At 38.9% G+C, this 14,031-nt stretch overlaps 1 protein-coding gene across 1 annotated transcript in view; it reads right to left on the bottom strand.

Moving 5' to 3' along the window:
- Positions 1–3,773: 3,773 nt before the first annotated feature.
- The window catches only part of fbxw4 (F-box and WD repeat domain containing 4), a 69,256-nt gene continuing 58,998 nt past the window's right edge, over positions 3,774–14,031 (bottom strand). Inside the window, exons 9-11 of the mRNA XM_079168913.1 lie at positions 12,850–12,952; positions 8,110–8,271; positions 3,774–6,875 (exon numbers count right to left, since the gene is read on the bottom strand). Of these exons, the coding sequence (XP_079025039.1) occupies positions 6,394–6,875; positions 8,110–8,271; positions 12,850–12,952 (747 nt within the window). The 3' untranslated portion in view covers positions 3,774–6,393. The remainder of the gene's footprint in view (positions 6,876–8,109; positions 8,272–12,849; positions 12,953–14,031) is intronic.

The following is a 14,031-nucleotide window of genomic DNA, read 5'->3' as shown; positions in this document are numbered from 1 at the left end:
AGTCTGCATTTTTGCGGAGAAAGCAGCTGTTAATGGAGCGATTAGCGAGCAGTGTGACCAGCGGCGTTATCAGCCCTACAGAGCGGGCGTCTGAAGTCACGGTTAGCGGCTTTAGGGAGGGTGATGGACACAAAACGGAGGACTTTCCTGTACTTATTAATGCTTATTTTGTTCTGCACATCTATTGTGAAGTCCGCAGATAAAATGTAAAGGAACAACACAGTAATTGCTCTCCAGTAGGACAGATAGTTAAAACCTCCCCAAATGGGGGATTAGAGGGGGGGCGAAGAGTGTACACATGTAGTACAAATCACTTTTGAGAACGAATGAAATTATATTTTAAAATATTTCAAAAACCTACATGACGAAGAGATTCTGATCAAATGGACCATGTAACCTATTTTAATCACTCAAAAACGTATATATACACAAAGTACTTCAAGTACTACCACAATTTCACCTATTTCTCGCCAGGAGAAGGCGAGCAATGTTCACCGTTATCGATCCCAGCCGCGATCTACGACACTTTCACACACACACTTCATATCCAGGAGCACGAGCACAACAAACTGCATCGAACTATCTCCTCCAAATTATTCTACTTTAAACGATGATAACATTACTATTGATCTGCCACAGATATCAACTCAGCCCATCATCATAAACATTGAAACGCTCCGTACCTTTTAGATGTTTCCTGGATGAAAATCGAAAAAAATAAATAAATAATCCGTGCCGCCATTTCGCCATGTCTCTCTGCTCGTTCTGTGGAAAAAACTGAGTCTCTGACGAGCTTCTATGACGAATGAGTAATAATTTCAGTTTTGGCCAATGGGTTTGACCCATGGGGGCGGATCACAGTTTTCGATTATTTTATTGGCTTAAAATTCTGTAAACAACTCAAAGAACCAATGACTACACTGCCCATACTCTGCTGAGTTAAAATCTGTGGGAATTGCGCAAATCGGCCAATCACAGGCTGTGTTAGGTTCAAATACATTACTTCAAACTGAAATTCTGACGAAAATGAGCCATATTTTACAAGTTTTCATATGGCCCAGGCTCTCAAAATTAGATTAGATTGAACACTATTAGTGATAAAAGAAGAAGTGAAATATAAAGTTAGATAGTATTTAAAAGTACAATAAAACAACTATATCGGCTGTTTCCAAAATCAGAATTGACGTTGGCTGACCTCAGCAGACCTGTACACCGGCATTGATTTCTCAGGCATACTTCACTCTATCAAAGCCAATTGTTTTTCAAAAAGACTGCTGACATGTTGTGATATGATTTGGGAGAGTTTAGGCCTGCCTGTGCATCATTTAAAATCAATAGAAGTGCTTTTTAGGCACAAAAAAAAAAAACGAACCTGAAAATGTTCAATTTGAGCTGTGTGTAACATTCGTTTCAGCATTTACCAGTAACATATACAATGATATGTACACATATTAACAAAGCTCACATTTATTTGTGTTATTTTGCCATTTAAATTATTCAAATAGACCTTGTAGTTAGAGAGATAAGAACCTTTGCTTAAGGATAGGACATTTTCGAGCACAGGGCTAAAAATAGGCCTAGGGTTCAGAGGCCACCAGCAGAGATACGAATGAGAACAGACAACAACGAAACCGAGAGGGAACGAGTGACAGACATGTGTTGACCACATTTATGGATCATAATCTAGCAAACTGTTACGTGTAAGTGTTGATTTTAAAGTAAATTTGATATGTGAGAGAGAGAGACCCGCAGCGCTGTAACTAAGTCTGAAAAATAAAACTTCTAAAACTGTCTGTTTGAGTTCATAGAGGAAGATTTTAGAGATCTCAAGTATCAAACACGACCTTTCATTATTTATGATACTTTATTACTCTGTCATATTTTTTTTAACTAAGCAATCAATCTACTTCCTGTTTACATCGACACCCGATGTCCAGTTTTTGTTTGTAAACTCCATTTTCGTTTAAAAATGGAATAGTGTGGATGTAGCAAATGTCTTACTCTCACCAATTGTTTCTTTTTCATTGTTTACCTTGTAATTTCCAGCAATCAAGAAGTTTCCTACACTGGATGGGCCTGATGAAGTCCACCATGTCCTCCTCTTGTACATATTTCAGGTCTTGTCTGCTTTCTACTCCCTGCAGTAACGGCTTTTCGATCAATAACTTTATCTTTTCTTCAGGAAGACTTGGGAGTGTGTGCCTTTCATGGGTGTCGTCAGACATTACGCTAGGGATGGGACAGAATGGTGCAATGCAATTACAGACATACTGTATTCTGGCAAAGGGTAATAGTCTTTTAGCTCTTCCTGTGTAATACAAAAGTATGTTGTCTATCTGTGTTGGATAGACAATGCACTTGGTCGACTAGAAAGACTGACTGGTATTTTTCAGTCACAAAATATACCAGGGTACTTTTGGTAATGAGAATCAACTTAATCTTACCAAAGACCAGTCCCTCATCATTTTGTTCCAACACAACTCACATGTTCTTTTTGTAAAGTGTACTTGAACTTTGTGTGCAGAGACCGTGTCAGATGGTAGCACACAAAGGTGTGCAACAGATTGTTTTATCTTGTCGTTGTAGTCATTTACATAGAAATGTGAACTTCTTTCAACAACTATAGGTGGTGGGAACACAGCACCAGTGCTTAAGCTTGTAGTAACTGATGTCTTTCACTTAGAGTGGAGCACAAGTTCTTGAAGTCACGCTGTTTAAAGTATGTGTGCTTACTTTCAAAACGTAGAGTCCACAAGCGAATAAGTGGGCCGAAGCACATCATGAGGTCTGGATAATGCAATACATAATGGTGCTTTGGCTTTAATGAATGACTGGGGAAAGTCTCTTGTCTACTGACAATGTACTCCTCTATCAATACTTTCAAGCAGGCTCACCTCTGGTGATGGCAGGTGCATAAAGTTATAAGAAAATTAACTAAATAAATTCACTGGACTGCCCAAAACTGGCGGTGGTGAAAATAAAAAAAAAATATCCTAACAATGTTAGGTCTCCTCCACTTGCACTGGAAAAGGAAGGGTTTACTGCTGCCGTGATGAGAGCGAACCGATAAACTGACCTTTAATTAATTTACAATTACCACCATATTAGTATATACATACAATTTACAGTGTTTATAGTATATATACAGTGTAGTGTGTATAGTTCATACAGTATACAGTATTTAGTACATATACACTGTGTATAGCATATTGTAATATAATATTATGTGGAGCGACTGTGGGTAAATGGTAGAGCAGGCCTGTCCTTCAATCAGAGGATCGGCGGTTTGATCCCCGGCTCCGCTAGTCCATGTGTCCTTGGACCCCTCCCGTAGCTGTGAATGGTGACATGTAGTGTAAACTGTGGATATACAAGTACAGTCCATTTACCATACAGTATACACTGTGAGTGTTTGTGTATATATACATACACAGTATACATACACACTGTGTATAGTATATATACATACACAGTATATATACACATACGCTGTGTATAGTATATACATATAGTTTATAATATACACATAAAGTATACACTATGTATATTGCATATACATAGTGTACACTGTACAATATACACATACTGTCTATAGTGTATATACAGTATACACATGTATAGTATATATACACGTACTGTATACACTGTGTATAGTATCAACATATAGTGTACAGCTTGATTTATGTTTGTGAGGCTCAATGGATCTCTGCTAGAATAGTGGGTTGCATAAATAAAGCTTCACTTTGCTTAAAAAACAAAGGACAGTAGCCAAGTGTCCTCCGTAACTTTTAATAACCATATTTTATACAAAAATGCGACAGAAAAATATAATTTGTATTTAGCAGTTTATAAAGAGCATATATACAGAGTGTAGCACAGGGTGCTGAAGACCACTATTCAATGCTGCATGTGTGGAAAAGTGCACATCTGAGTTGGAGAAAAGTCCCCTCGGTGCACCGGAAGGACACATTTTATACATGGGCCCAATCCCAATGAATGCCCTCTAAAGCCTCAAACCCTGAACCCTCAGGGACTTACTGGCGTAAGTAGTTGAGTGTGAGAGACTGTAAGGGCTTGAAATGGTGTAAATACAAATGGGACAGCACTTTGCTGCAACATATCAATAAATACCAATTATGGGTATTTTATACTTTGTACTCCCTGATTTGAACGTCTTCCAGGCTCTTTCCTCACAAGATGAGAGGTCATTTAAAATCATCTATTTACTCGTTTCTCTCAAAACGGCTTCAATGACAAAATTAAATTTTTAATGAACATTTCCTGATTTAATTTGTTTTGTTCCATCTTTAACCCTTAATGTTTCTGTGTAAATTTAATATAACGTGCTGAACATACCTGTGCCGTCCTCTTTGTTTACCTTTTATTTTACGTCTCCGCGCTTTTATTGGTTACCCTGTGTTTAACGCCCCACTGCAATGAATTGTGGGTAATGCCATTGGGAAAAGTCTGCATCTAATGCTGATTTACGGAACGGGTTCATAAAGGGCTCAAAATGTCTACCAGAGAGCCCTCAAACACTGATGATCTGACAGTGGGACAGAACTAAACCCTCACGTGTGAGTGTGGAGATTGGGATTGGGCCATGGAGTGCTTCAGTCAGTCATGCCCTTTGCATACACACACTCGTGGAACAACACACTACCGACACAAACCTGTGTGTCCTTTTGCAGAATAAACACACTGACAGCAACATGTTGAGATGTTCTCGTTTGCATATCTAAAGGTACATGAATTAAATGACAATGAATCCATCATTGGGTGTACTGAAGGGTTACTTAAGTTAACTCTAAGTCCAAGAGACTCTAGAGCTGTGATCAAGTTCACCTAAATACTTTCTACTCAAAAGGCTATATAAGGCTACACGTTATGGCACTATGGCATCTCGAAATGAGATCCCTGTAAATTCTGACCCAGTCCTGCAAAAATGTAACACATTAAGTGCTCAATCATTTACTAAAGTCAAGTCTCGCTGACTTGACTTTAAATCCTTCTGATCAGAGCAAACATGTCGCCATCAATATGAAAGAATCAATCATATGACAATTGCCCTTGAAAGCTACGATATGCATCTCACAATGAGCGGACAGAAGTGGATGTTTTTGGGGGCTGTAGCTCTATCATCAGCTCACATGGTCCTGCGAAACTGAATGTTGTCTCCGTGTGTGGCATTATTATTGCAACGCTTACGTGTATTAAGTGTGACTTAACAAAGTCTTGTGTAATTATAGATTCAGAATATGTCTGCGACAGAGGCCTAGCTGAAGACACCAGAGTCCAACAGGTAGAAGTTGTTTTATAGGTTTGTCTGTGAAGTTGACAGGCGGGTTGAAAACTCCATGGACAACATAGCTACAGAATGTTGCCGGTGTGGCTCTTAGGCTGCAGTTTTGACACCGATAAGTTACACCAAACGTAGCACGGAGTTGAGTTACCAGTTTAACTTTAAAACTTGTGGGCAAATTGGATGAGACCCACATATAGCTGTTATGGACACAGCAACCAGCCAGAATAGTCTGTTTGTGGCACAAAAAAAAGAATCCAGCAAAAATACCCAACAACTTGAGGTACTTCATCACATTGATGCTGAAGAACGATAATGCCCTACATGGCATACTACAACCCTGAGATATTGAAAAGATAACAGTAACAGATAATAGTACGGTTTATGGATATATCAGTATCAGCATATAAGCCACAATCAAAAAGAACTGTTTGAGGTGGTTTACATTACATTACATAATTGCTTTTACACTCAGTCTGGTTGAAATCAAATTTAAGGGAAAAAAAGAGTTCATGTTTGGTATTTTTGTAACAAACATCTTTTTAAATTAAGGATAATTTATCGTCATTATGCATTTTGGTTCAGAAAAAAAATAACTCCTCAAGTATCAACATCTGCAAAAACCAAAGTATTGGTCGAGTTTGAGCTACCATGGTATAATCTAGTCTAATGCTACAGTCAGTGACAGAGCGACAGCCCCTCCAGTTACATGGGGCTCTGCGACTCAGAGAACCACTGAGCAAAGAACCGTTGAAGTAAATGTGAAAAAAAACATGAACATCAATGCTGCTTCCTGGCAGGAGAACATTTCAAAGCAGACAGCTCGTCAACATGAGCAACTGTCCAAACTTCAACTTTTAAACGAAGGGGAGCGGAGAGGAGCTAGGCTAAAAACATACCGTCTGCTTCAAACCTGAAGTTGCATCATGTAACTTTACATTTTTAGAAAGTCAAAATATGTACTCATACCTGCCATTCGTCTCCAGGCCTGTCACACACACCGGTGTTAATCAAACAGACCAAACCCCTGAGCACCAAAGGTGTGACATTGTTATCAATGACCGCTGCAGATTAAAAGACATCATTGCGGATTACCTAAGAGACTGTGGCTCTGTCTCCACAGCCGTGTGTCTATCTGTGTTTTCATGAATGACTGTATCGCTAACGTGGCTGCGCTCAAAGGAGTCGAGACCGCAGCTATCGCACGGGTCCTCCGTTTGACCCGCACCCTCTTCCACTGTCTCTTCCTCCGTCTCTAAAAGGCTGCGCTGATCCCACAGCTCCTGGCCGTCGCACACTTCGATCCCGGAGTCCCCCGTGAAGCGCCGGTACCTGCCCGGCGTCGAGTCCTTGCTGGGATTGTGAGCGCTGTGGAGATGGGTCTGCGCGACCTCCGAAGTGGTGGGAAGTGGCGCGTCGCCGGGTACGGAGATGGCAAGGTGGAGGCGGGGAGATTCCTCAGGTGGGTCCGTGGGTGGGGGTGCTGACTGCAGAGGGGTGTAGGGGGGAGGCGGCGTGACGGGACGGTTAACCACCTCCTCATAGGCCGGCAGCAGGTAGGTGGGCAGGAATCCTGGAGAATGATACAATACAGACAAGAATGAAAGACGAGTCTCAGTGTCCCCCCTAAAGCCTTAAACCCGGAATCCTCAGGGACTTAACTGACGTCACCTGTTAAATGGTTGAGTGTGAGAGGCTGCAAGGGCTTGAAATAATATACAAAAACACTTTGCTGCGACATATCATGTTACCTTGACAACGTCATAAACTGTGGGTATTATAATAATTTTTTTTGACTCCCTGATTAGAGCGTATTCCAGGCTCTGGCCTTACAAGATGAGAGGTAATTGTCAAATAACTATTTCCTTGTTTTTTTGTCAAAAGAGCTTCAATAACAAAATGAATCGATTAGCATACCTCTGATTTCATGTGTTTTTATGAACCATCTTAAGGATAAGAATAAAGATTTATTTATTGTGGTAAAAAATGTATATTGTTAATGTGTCTGTAAATTCAGGCTGAACATTTTCCCGTTCCCCCCCCCCAGGTAACCCCGTGTTTAATGTCACATTGATATGAATTGTGGGCAATTCCCTTGGGCAAAGTCTGCATTTCTGCAGACTTGCGGAAAGTGTTCATAAAAAGTTAAAAATGTCGGCGAGAGAGCCCCAAAAAACACTTGACGATTCGACAGGGCGAACATCCCTAAACCCACGTGGACGTTTCGGGAGCGTGCCTCAAAGTCCAAGAGTTCGTCAGTGTGGAGATTGGGATTGGACCTCAGTCGCGTACAATGACTGAGGATGTTTAGCTAAGCTTAATTCCATTTAGTTTTTCTACTCCAACATTCTCATGATCTTAAAGGACTGTAGGGTTTAAAGCTGCACTAATCAAATGACATGATTTAAGTGAAAAAGGGGTCAAAGATCCCCAACTCTTCAGTTCTCTCAGCTCTATGTTGTGTTTTTGCAGGAATTTTGTACGCACGACTGTAACTCTTAAAGACACCCACTTTATTTGTCTTCCTCTGCTGACTGCTAAAGCCTCATTATCTTCAGCTGAATTTGAGAATGTATTTTTACACAAATCAAGGACTGAGAACCTACACGTATAGAGATTTGAGCATTGTACTACAATAGTACAAGTAAATGTGAAGCTAAGTTCAGTCTTGTGTGTTGTAGATGGAGTTTGTGAGTGAAGGTTTGACAACTTGTTGCTCATTGGACTTGCAAACATGTACAATGTGTCAGACGTAGAACCTAGCTATGTGTGGAATGTGCAGAGGCAGCAGCGTGCCAGACTCTCACTGAGATAGAGGGGTAGCTGGGAGTTGTTGTGAGCCTCTCGGTACGCGATGAGGTTGATCTCATTCTGCCGGCGCTGCTGCTGGAAACGCTGCTTGGAGCGCCAGTGCTGACAGACGCAGCAGCACGTCAGGATAATGATCAGAGTCCATACCAGCCAGAACCCTGCAGGGAGCCCACAGTACAGAACACACTTAATACATATCTAGACAAATGGTGCAAAGTGTAAAGAAAAAATAATAATAATAAAAAAAAATATATATATATATATATATATATATATATATATATATATACAGGACTGTCTCAGAAAATTAGAATATTGTGATAATCCCCATACGTGTGATTTAGTTTACTGAACCAAGCTGAGTGTTTTTCAAGGCTCAGGAAACCCTTGCAGGTGTTTCGAGTTAATTAGACGATTCAAGTGATTAGTTGAATACCCTACTAGTATACTTTTTCATGATATTCTAATATTTAGAGATAGGATATTTGAGTTTTCTTAAGCTGTAAGCCATAATCAGCAATATTAAAAGAATAAAAGTCTTGCAATATTTCAGTTGATTTGTAATGAATCCAGAATGCATGACATTTTTGTTTTTTTAATTGCATTACACAAAATAAAGAACTTTATCACAATATTCTAATTTTCTGAGACAGTCCTGTATATACTGTCAAAATCTCAGCTTCAGTACTGAAAAACGAATATAAACTGTTTTAAAAAAAAATGTTGTTGCTTAATTCTTTTCATTGACAAAATAGGCCAAAAATCACATCAGATTTTAATGTTGTTGTGACACAAAAAGCAACACAAAAATATTGATGAACAATTCTTATTTTGCTGAAAAAGTGGTGAGATCTGTCTTTGTTCAGACCTTACAGACATTAACATGCACCTTGGATGATCCGATCACAAGGGACAGCTCTATGCCCGTCAGTTCACACCTGGCATTAGAACGTGACCACTTGATTGGATCTCACTTACCCGTTCTATACGCAAACAAACACATACATGAGGGACCAATAGGGGATAATATACTATAATATCAGGTTCCTGTCTACTGACCGGTGGAAGACGGTGGACATAGCTTCAGAGAGGCGGGAATGAGAGCAGGTGGGCGGGCAGGTGTCAGATCAGTGTAGAGCACCAGAACAAAAACAGGAACACACCACCAACAGTATGACAATAACACCCAAAACTATGGATCCACCAATCAGACTTTTTCAGTCCCTAGCAATAGCCGGACTTTGGTGTGGCCGATATCAGTGTTTAATCAATAAGCTGTGTGGAAGGGGCTGGGAACATTTTTTTTATGTGTAAAAGAATATCAAGCTTGACTTTACATTGCTTTCTTAACTTTGTTTAGCAAAATATAACAAATTAATACATAGATATAAATGTGCTGAGTTGTTAAAAAGATAAAAGATCCTCAAGATTAACAGGAATTCAAATCCAAGTATAAACCACTTTAAAGCAGCAACAAATTGGTCAATAGGGATGCCCCCCGAAACCCGGTTCTAAATGAGTAAAAACCCGAAGTATTGATAAGGTCCGGAGTTAACGGTTCTGCTATCGATGCTTTAGAACAGGGGTATTCAATAAACTTCAGCGAGGTCCATTTAGATAGAATTTCCTCACGCAAAGGTCCTGAACATCACAGTAACATTTAGTCACATATATATTGAAGTAGCCAATAGTTGTATTAAGGTCTGTATGTAGTCAACAACTGACTGTCAAATCAAATAAAGAAAGTTCAATTGAATCATATCTAAACAATATTTGTCAGTTTTCAATTTGAACTGGATGAATTATAATTCTAATCATAAATAAATGTTCTTCTCTCTTTTCAAGTAAAATAAAGGCTGGATTAAAGAATAAATTCAATAACAGAAAGCTTTTGAAAAATATGCATCTTAAAATAAAGTACTTCATTTCAGAAAAATGTATTTCACTGAATTGCCCTGCAGCTTTAAATGCAGTTCATTCAGGGTAAAGTAATGTCAACCAAGAAAACCATGATATTATGTTTTTTGCATCTTCTAAAAAGAGATATTTGTGTGCAGGGATTCTATCTTTGGTTATTAAAACCACTTGTTTCAGTTCTATTCCTCTCTGTTAATCATTGTTGTGCAGTGAATTAATGTGTTAGGATTTTGATCATATTGGGCTCCTAGACTGTTTATTTTCTGTGCCTTCATAAAGGCTTTCAATGGGTACGTTTGCTCAAAAGTTGTGCTTTGTCTCTTTGTAGTAGTGCTTCACATTACCGCTTTTAATAATCGCCACGGTCTCTGAACACATGAGACATACTGGTTTTAAACTGTCCGTTCTTGGTTAAAGGCTCTGGTCTCACTGACCACTTTTCTCTTTTTGGAGAACGCCATGTGAAATAACTTCTCTGACTCACGTACTATTCTCCGACGACTCGTTCTGTCACCCATCTCCCCGTGTGTGTAAATCTCACTTGAGTCGGGAAGTTTATCAAAATACACACATTTGATTGGCCGAGTAGCATCACATGATGTAATTTACAATGCATATAATTGGTCGGTGTGTTTCCTGGTCCGCTGAACGAGTGCCATAAAGACTTGAAAAGCGGTGCCGGTTAAAAGAAGCGCTCTGTCAAAATGTAATAATTATCAATTATCTATCGGTTGTAGGTCCTGGGTCCGGATACAACGGCGTCTGGGTCCAGATCCGGACCACGGTCCACCTATTAGTGACCCCTGGTTTAGAAGTTACAGAGTGAGATCTCCTCGCCTCAAACCTCCTCTCTTTGTCTCTTTGTGCTTTACTCCGACACACACACTACAGTACACACATCATGACAGAGATAACAAAAAAATACTAAGTTTTGTAATAAATCTTTGGCCACTGGTTGGCTTGGACATTCTTTGCATCAAAAATGCCAGAGATTGTTCTGAAGGGCTGGGAGTTATAGAAGCACCCACATGCCATTTCAAGGAGATACAACCGGGCAGCTGCACAACAAAACAAGTAGGTGAAAGATTAGTCCACAGGGCCCGGCTCCACTCGCTCAACTGGTACAACTCCTGATCATTATCAAACATCAGATCCTCAATCTGTGTCATCCCTTTTGTTGCATTTCAGATTTCCTCTCATTTAAAGTGTATTGTTTGTGGATAAAGTAAAAAACTAGAAAATGCATTTCCTGCTGAAAATGCGTTGGAATGCTGAAAGCTGAAATGAACTGCTGAAACATTACTGAAAATAGAAATCCAATTAAAAAAAAAAATTGGAAAAAGCTTAATAATTCAAAAAGTTTAAAGATTACAAATTGCTGAAAATACAGAAATAGGAGACTACCTGTCTGAAAAATGTTGTAGCCCGAAAGCATTTAAACTGCACTGCTGAAAATCCTTCTAGTTGAAATGTTGAACTATGGTGTCTGTAGCTGAAAGTATGAGGAAGAAGAAGGCTTTGAAAGTTGAAGAAATTTAACAGGATTTGAAGATTTCTCCATAGATATCCAATTAAAAAAAGATTGCAAAAAGCTTAATTCAAAAAGTTAAAAGATTAGATTACAAATATGAAAAGTCATATCACCCCTCTCCTGAAAGAGCAGTTTCTGTGGCTTAAAAAATGTCAGCAGTAGTAATATTTGTTGTAGTAGTAGAAATATTATAAGTAGAGGTATTAGTAGCATTAGAATAAGTGTGTGTGTGGTGGGGGGTCCTCTAAAAGTATCCAAGACCTGAATGACTGTATGAGAGACACACAGATAGATAGAGGGAGAGAAGTGTATGTGCATGTTTGTCTGTGAGTCTGTGTGTTTATCAACATTGCTGATTACCTTAATCACGAACACCTGTGTGCCTGCAGCCTGTTCATGGAGAACAGACAGACACCTCCCAAGCAAATACTCAAAAACCCCATAACCGTAGTTCCTATTGCTCCAATATTAATAAATCAGAGGAAGTATGAGTTGAACAACAGATCCGGTGAAAATTGTGTCTGTAGTGTAAAAAATGTGGCTAAACTGGCGATGTAGAAATGGGGTACCGTGTTCTGTGGAAGATGTTTTTGCAGAAAGATTTAACATTGGTCTCTATGGAGCAGAAAGTTGGTTTTCCTCTCAATTAAGTGATTTTCTGCCAAATGTGTAAATCTGTGGGATTCCACAATCACTTTTTAATGAGAAGAACAGGATTAGCTACTGTAAAATCTGAAAAATATATATGAAGAGTGAAAATTGTGGAGGCAAAGGCAAAAGACAAATATTTTTTTCACAAGAATCTGAAGCTGCTCTTCACTCGGTGACATCACGCACTCTAAGCTGCGCAATACACACCCATTATAAAGGCAGAAAAGGACTGAGATAAAGGTTAAAATGGGACAGTTCAAAAAGTATAAAAGATATCAAAAAGAGTATAACATACAATCACAGCTTAGGGTTTAATCAACATTTGAAAGTTGAAATGGTGTCTGTAGCTGAAGGTATGAGGAAGTAGAAGGATTTGAAAGTTGAAAGAGTTTAAGAGGATTTGAAAATATTCTCCATAGAAACCCATTAAAAAAAAAAATTGCTGGAATAGTTGTTATAGTACAGCATTCCAACAACTATAAAGCAAATGCACATAGTATAAGCTGTATGGATTGATTTATTGACACATGTATGCGCTTGTAGTTTTCTGTATTCCTGCTTCATGTCATTTAACAAGTGTCATGACGAGAAACCATTCAAACACTATCACTGGATCCAGGGGAGGTAGGTAACTCACACCACAGTTCATAGTAGTAGCTGCAGCACTGTGTCTCTCCACAGCAGTGACCCGACTCGCAGATGTAGCTCTGATTGTTTACTCCCTGGCACACCAGCCTGGCCTGTAAATACACAGACATACCGCTCTTGTTACACACACTGGATGAAAGAGGCAACATAAACAACTTACAGCATTCTGGCACAGAAATACCAAGAGCAGGGCATTAAAAAAAACAACTTTCCATAACACCCTCTTGCATCGCAAGCACATTATAAATACTTTCCTTATTACTTTTTATAATAAATATGACCATACACTTGCAAAGTGATTACTTTGTAATGTACTTTTGAGCACCATTTTTTTATTCAAACACCATCATTTTAGGTAGGGTTGTAATGGTAGGAGATTGTCACGGTACAATAACCATCTCGGAAAATATCATAGTTTACACTTTTATTACTATTATATGTTACAATGAGAGTGAAAACAGAATCACAATAAAAAACGCAATTATTAAACTGATGTATGTATTATAATATACTTAAAACATGTTAGCAGCACTGTAGCATGTAACATTATCTACTAAATGAACAACATCAGCTGCGAGCTACTTAAATAATATCCTATGATTATTTACAATTAGCATACTGTAGGTGTGTGACAGCACACTCAGACGGCTCCTGTTTTTACCTTTGCCTCACACACACACACACTCATGTTAGTTTTTTTTTTATATTGTAGAAAAGCAAATGTACACAGTTTGATATAATAACCGTCAATTTTATTACCGTGATACTGGTGTATCATTACAACCCTAGTTGTAGAATGATCAAATCATTCTAAACAAGCTTTAGGCAAATTTGACTGAGGGTACTTAATGTCGGGAAATTAAACAGTAAAAAAAAAAAAAGATACAGTCCTGCCCTCTACTTAAATGATTAACTGATTGTCAAAAATTGTTTCCAATTAATTAATAATCACCTCTAACCTTTATGTCTCTGTTTTACATATTGTTGCTTCTCCTGCTGAAGTAAACAAACTTGAGCTCAGTTGCCCAGAAATCTTGTCTGGATCCAACTGGGCAGAGCCTTTGGAATCAGATATCACATTGCCTGAGTAAACACTGCTGCATCACTCAGACCTCACTGGAACTGGGTAACACAGGCAGCCACTGCTGTGGATGAGACCCCACATTAAACT

The sequence above is a fragment of the Pholis gunnellus genome, assembly GCF_910591455.1.
Source record: "Pholis gunnellus genome assembly, chromosome: 11".
In the NCBI taxonomy this organism is placed as follows: Eukaryota; Metazoa; Chordata; class Actinopteri; order Perciformes; family Pholidae; genus Pholis; species Pholis gunnellus.
This window is presented reverse-complemented; position numbering and strand designations above follow the sequence as displayed.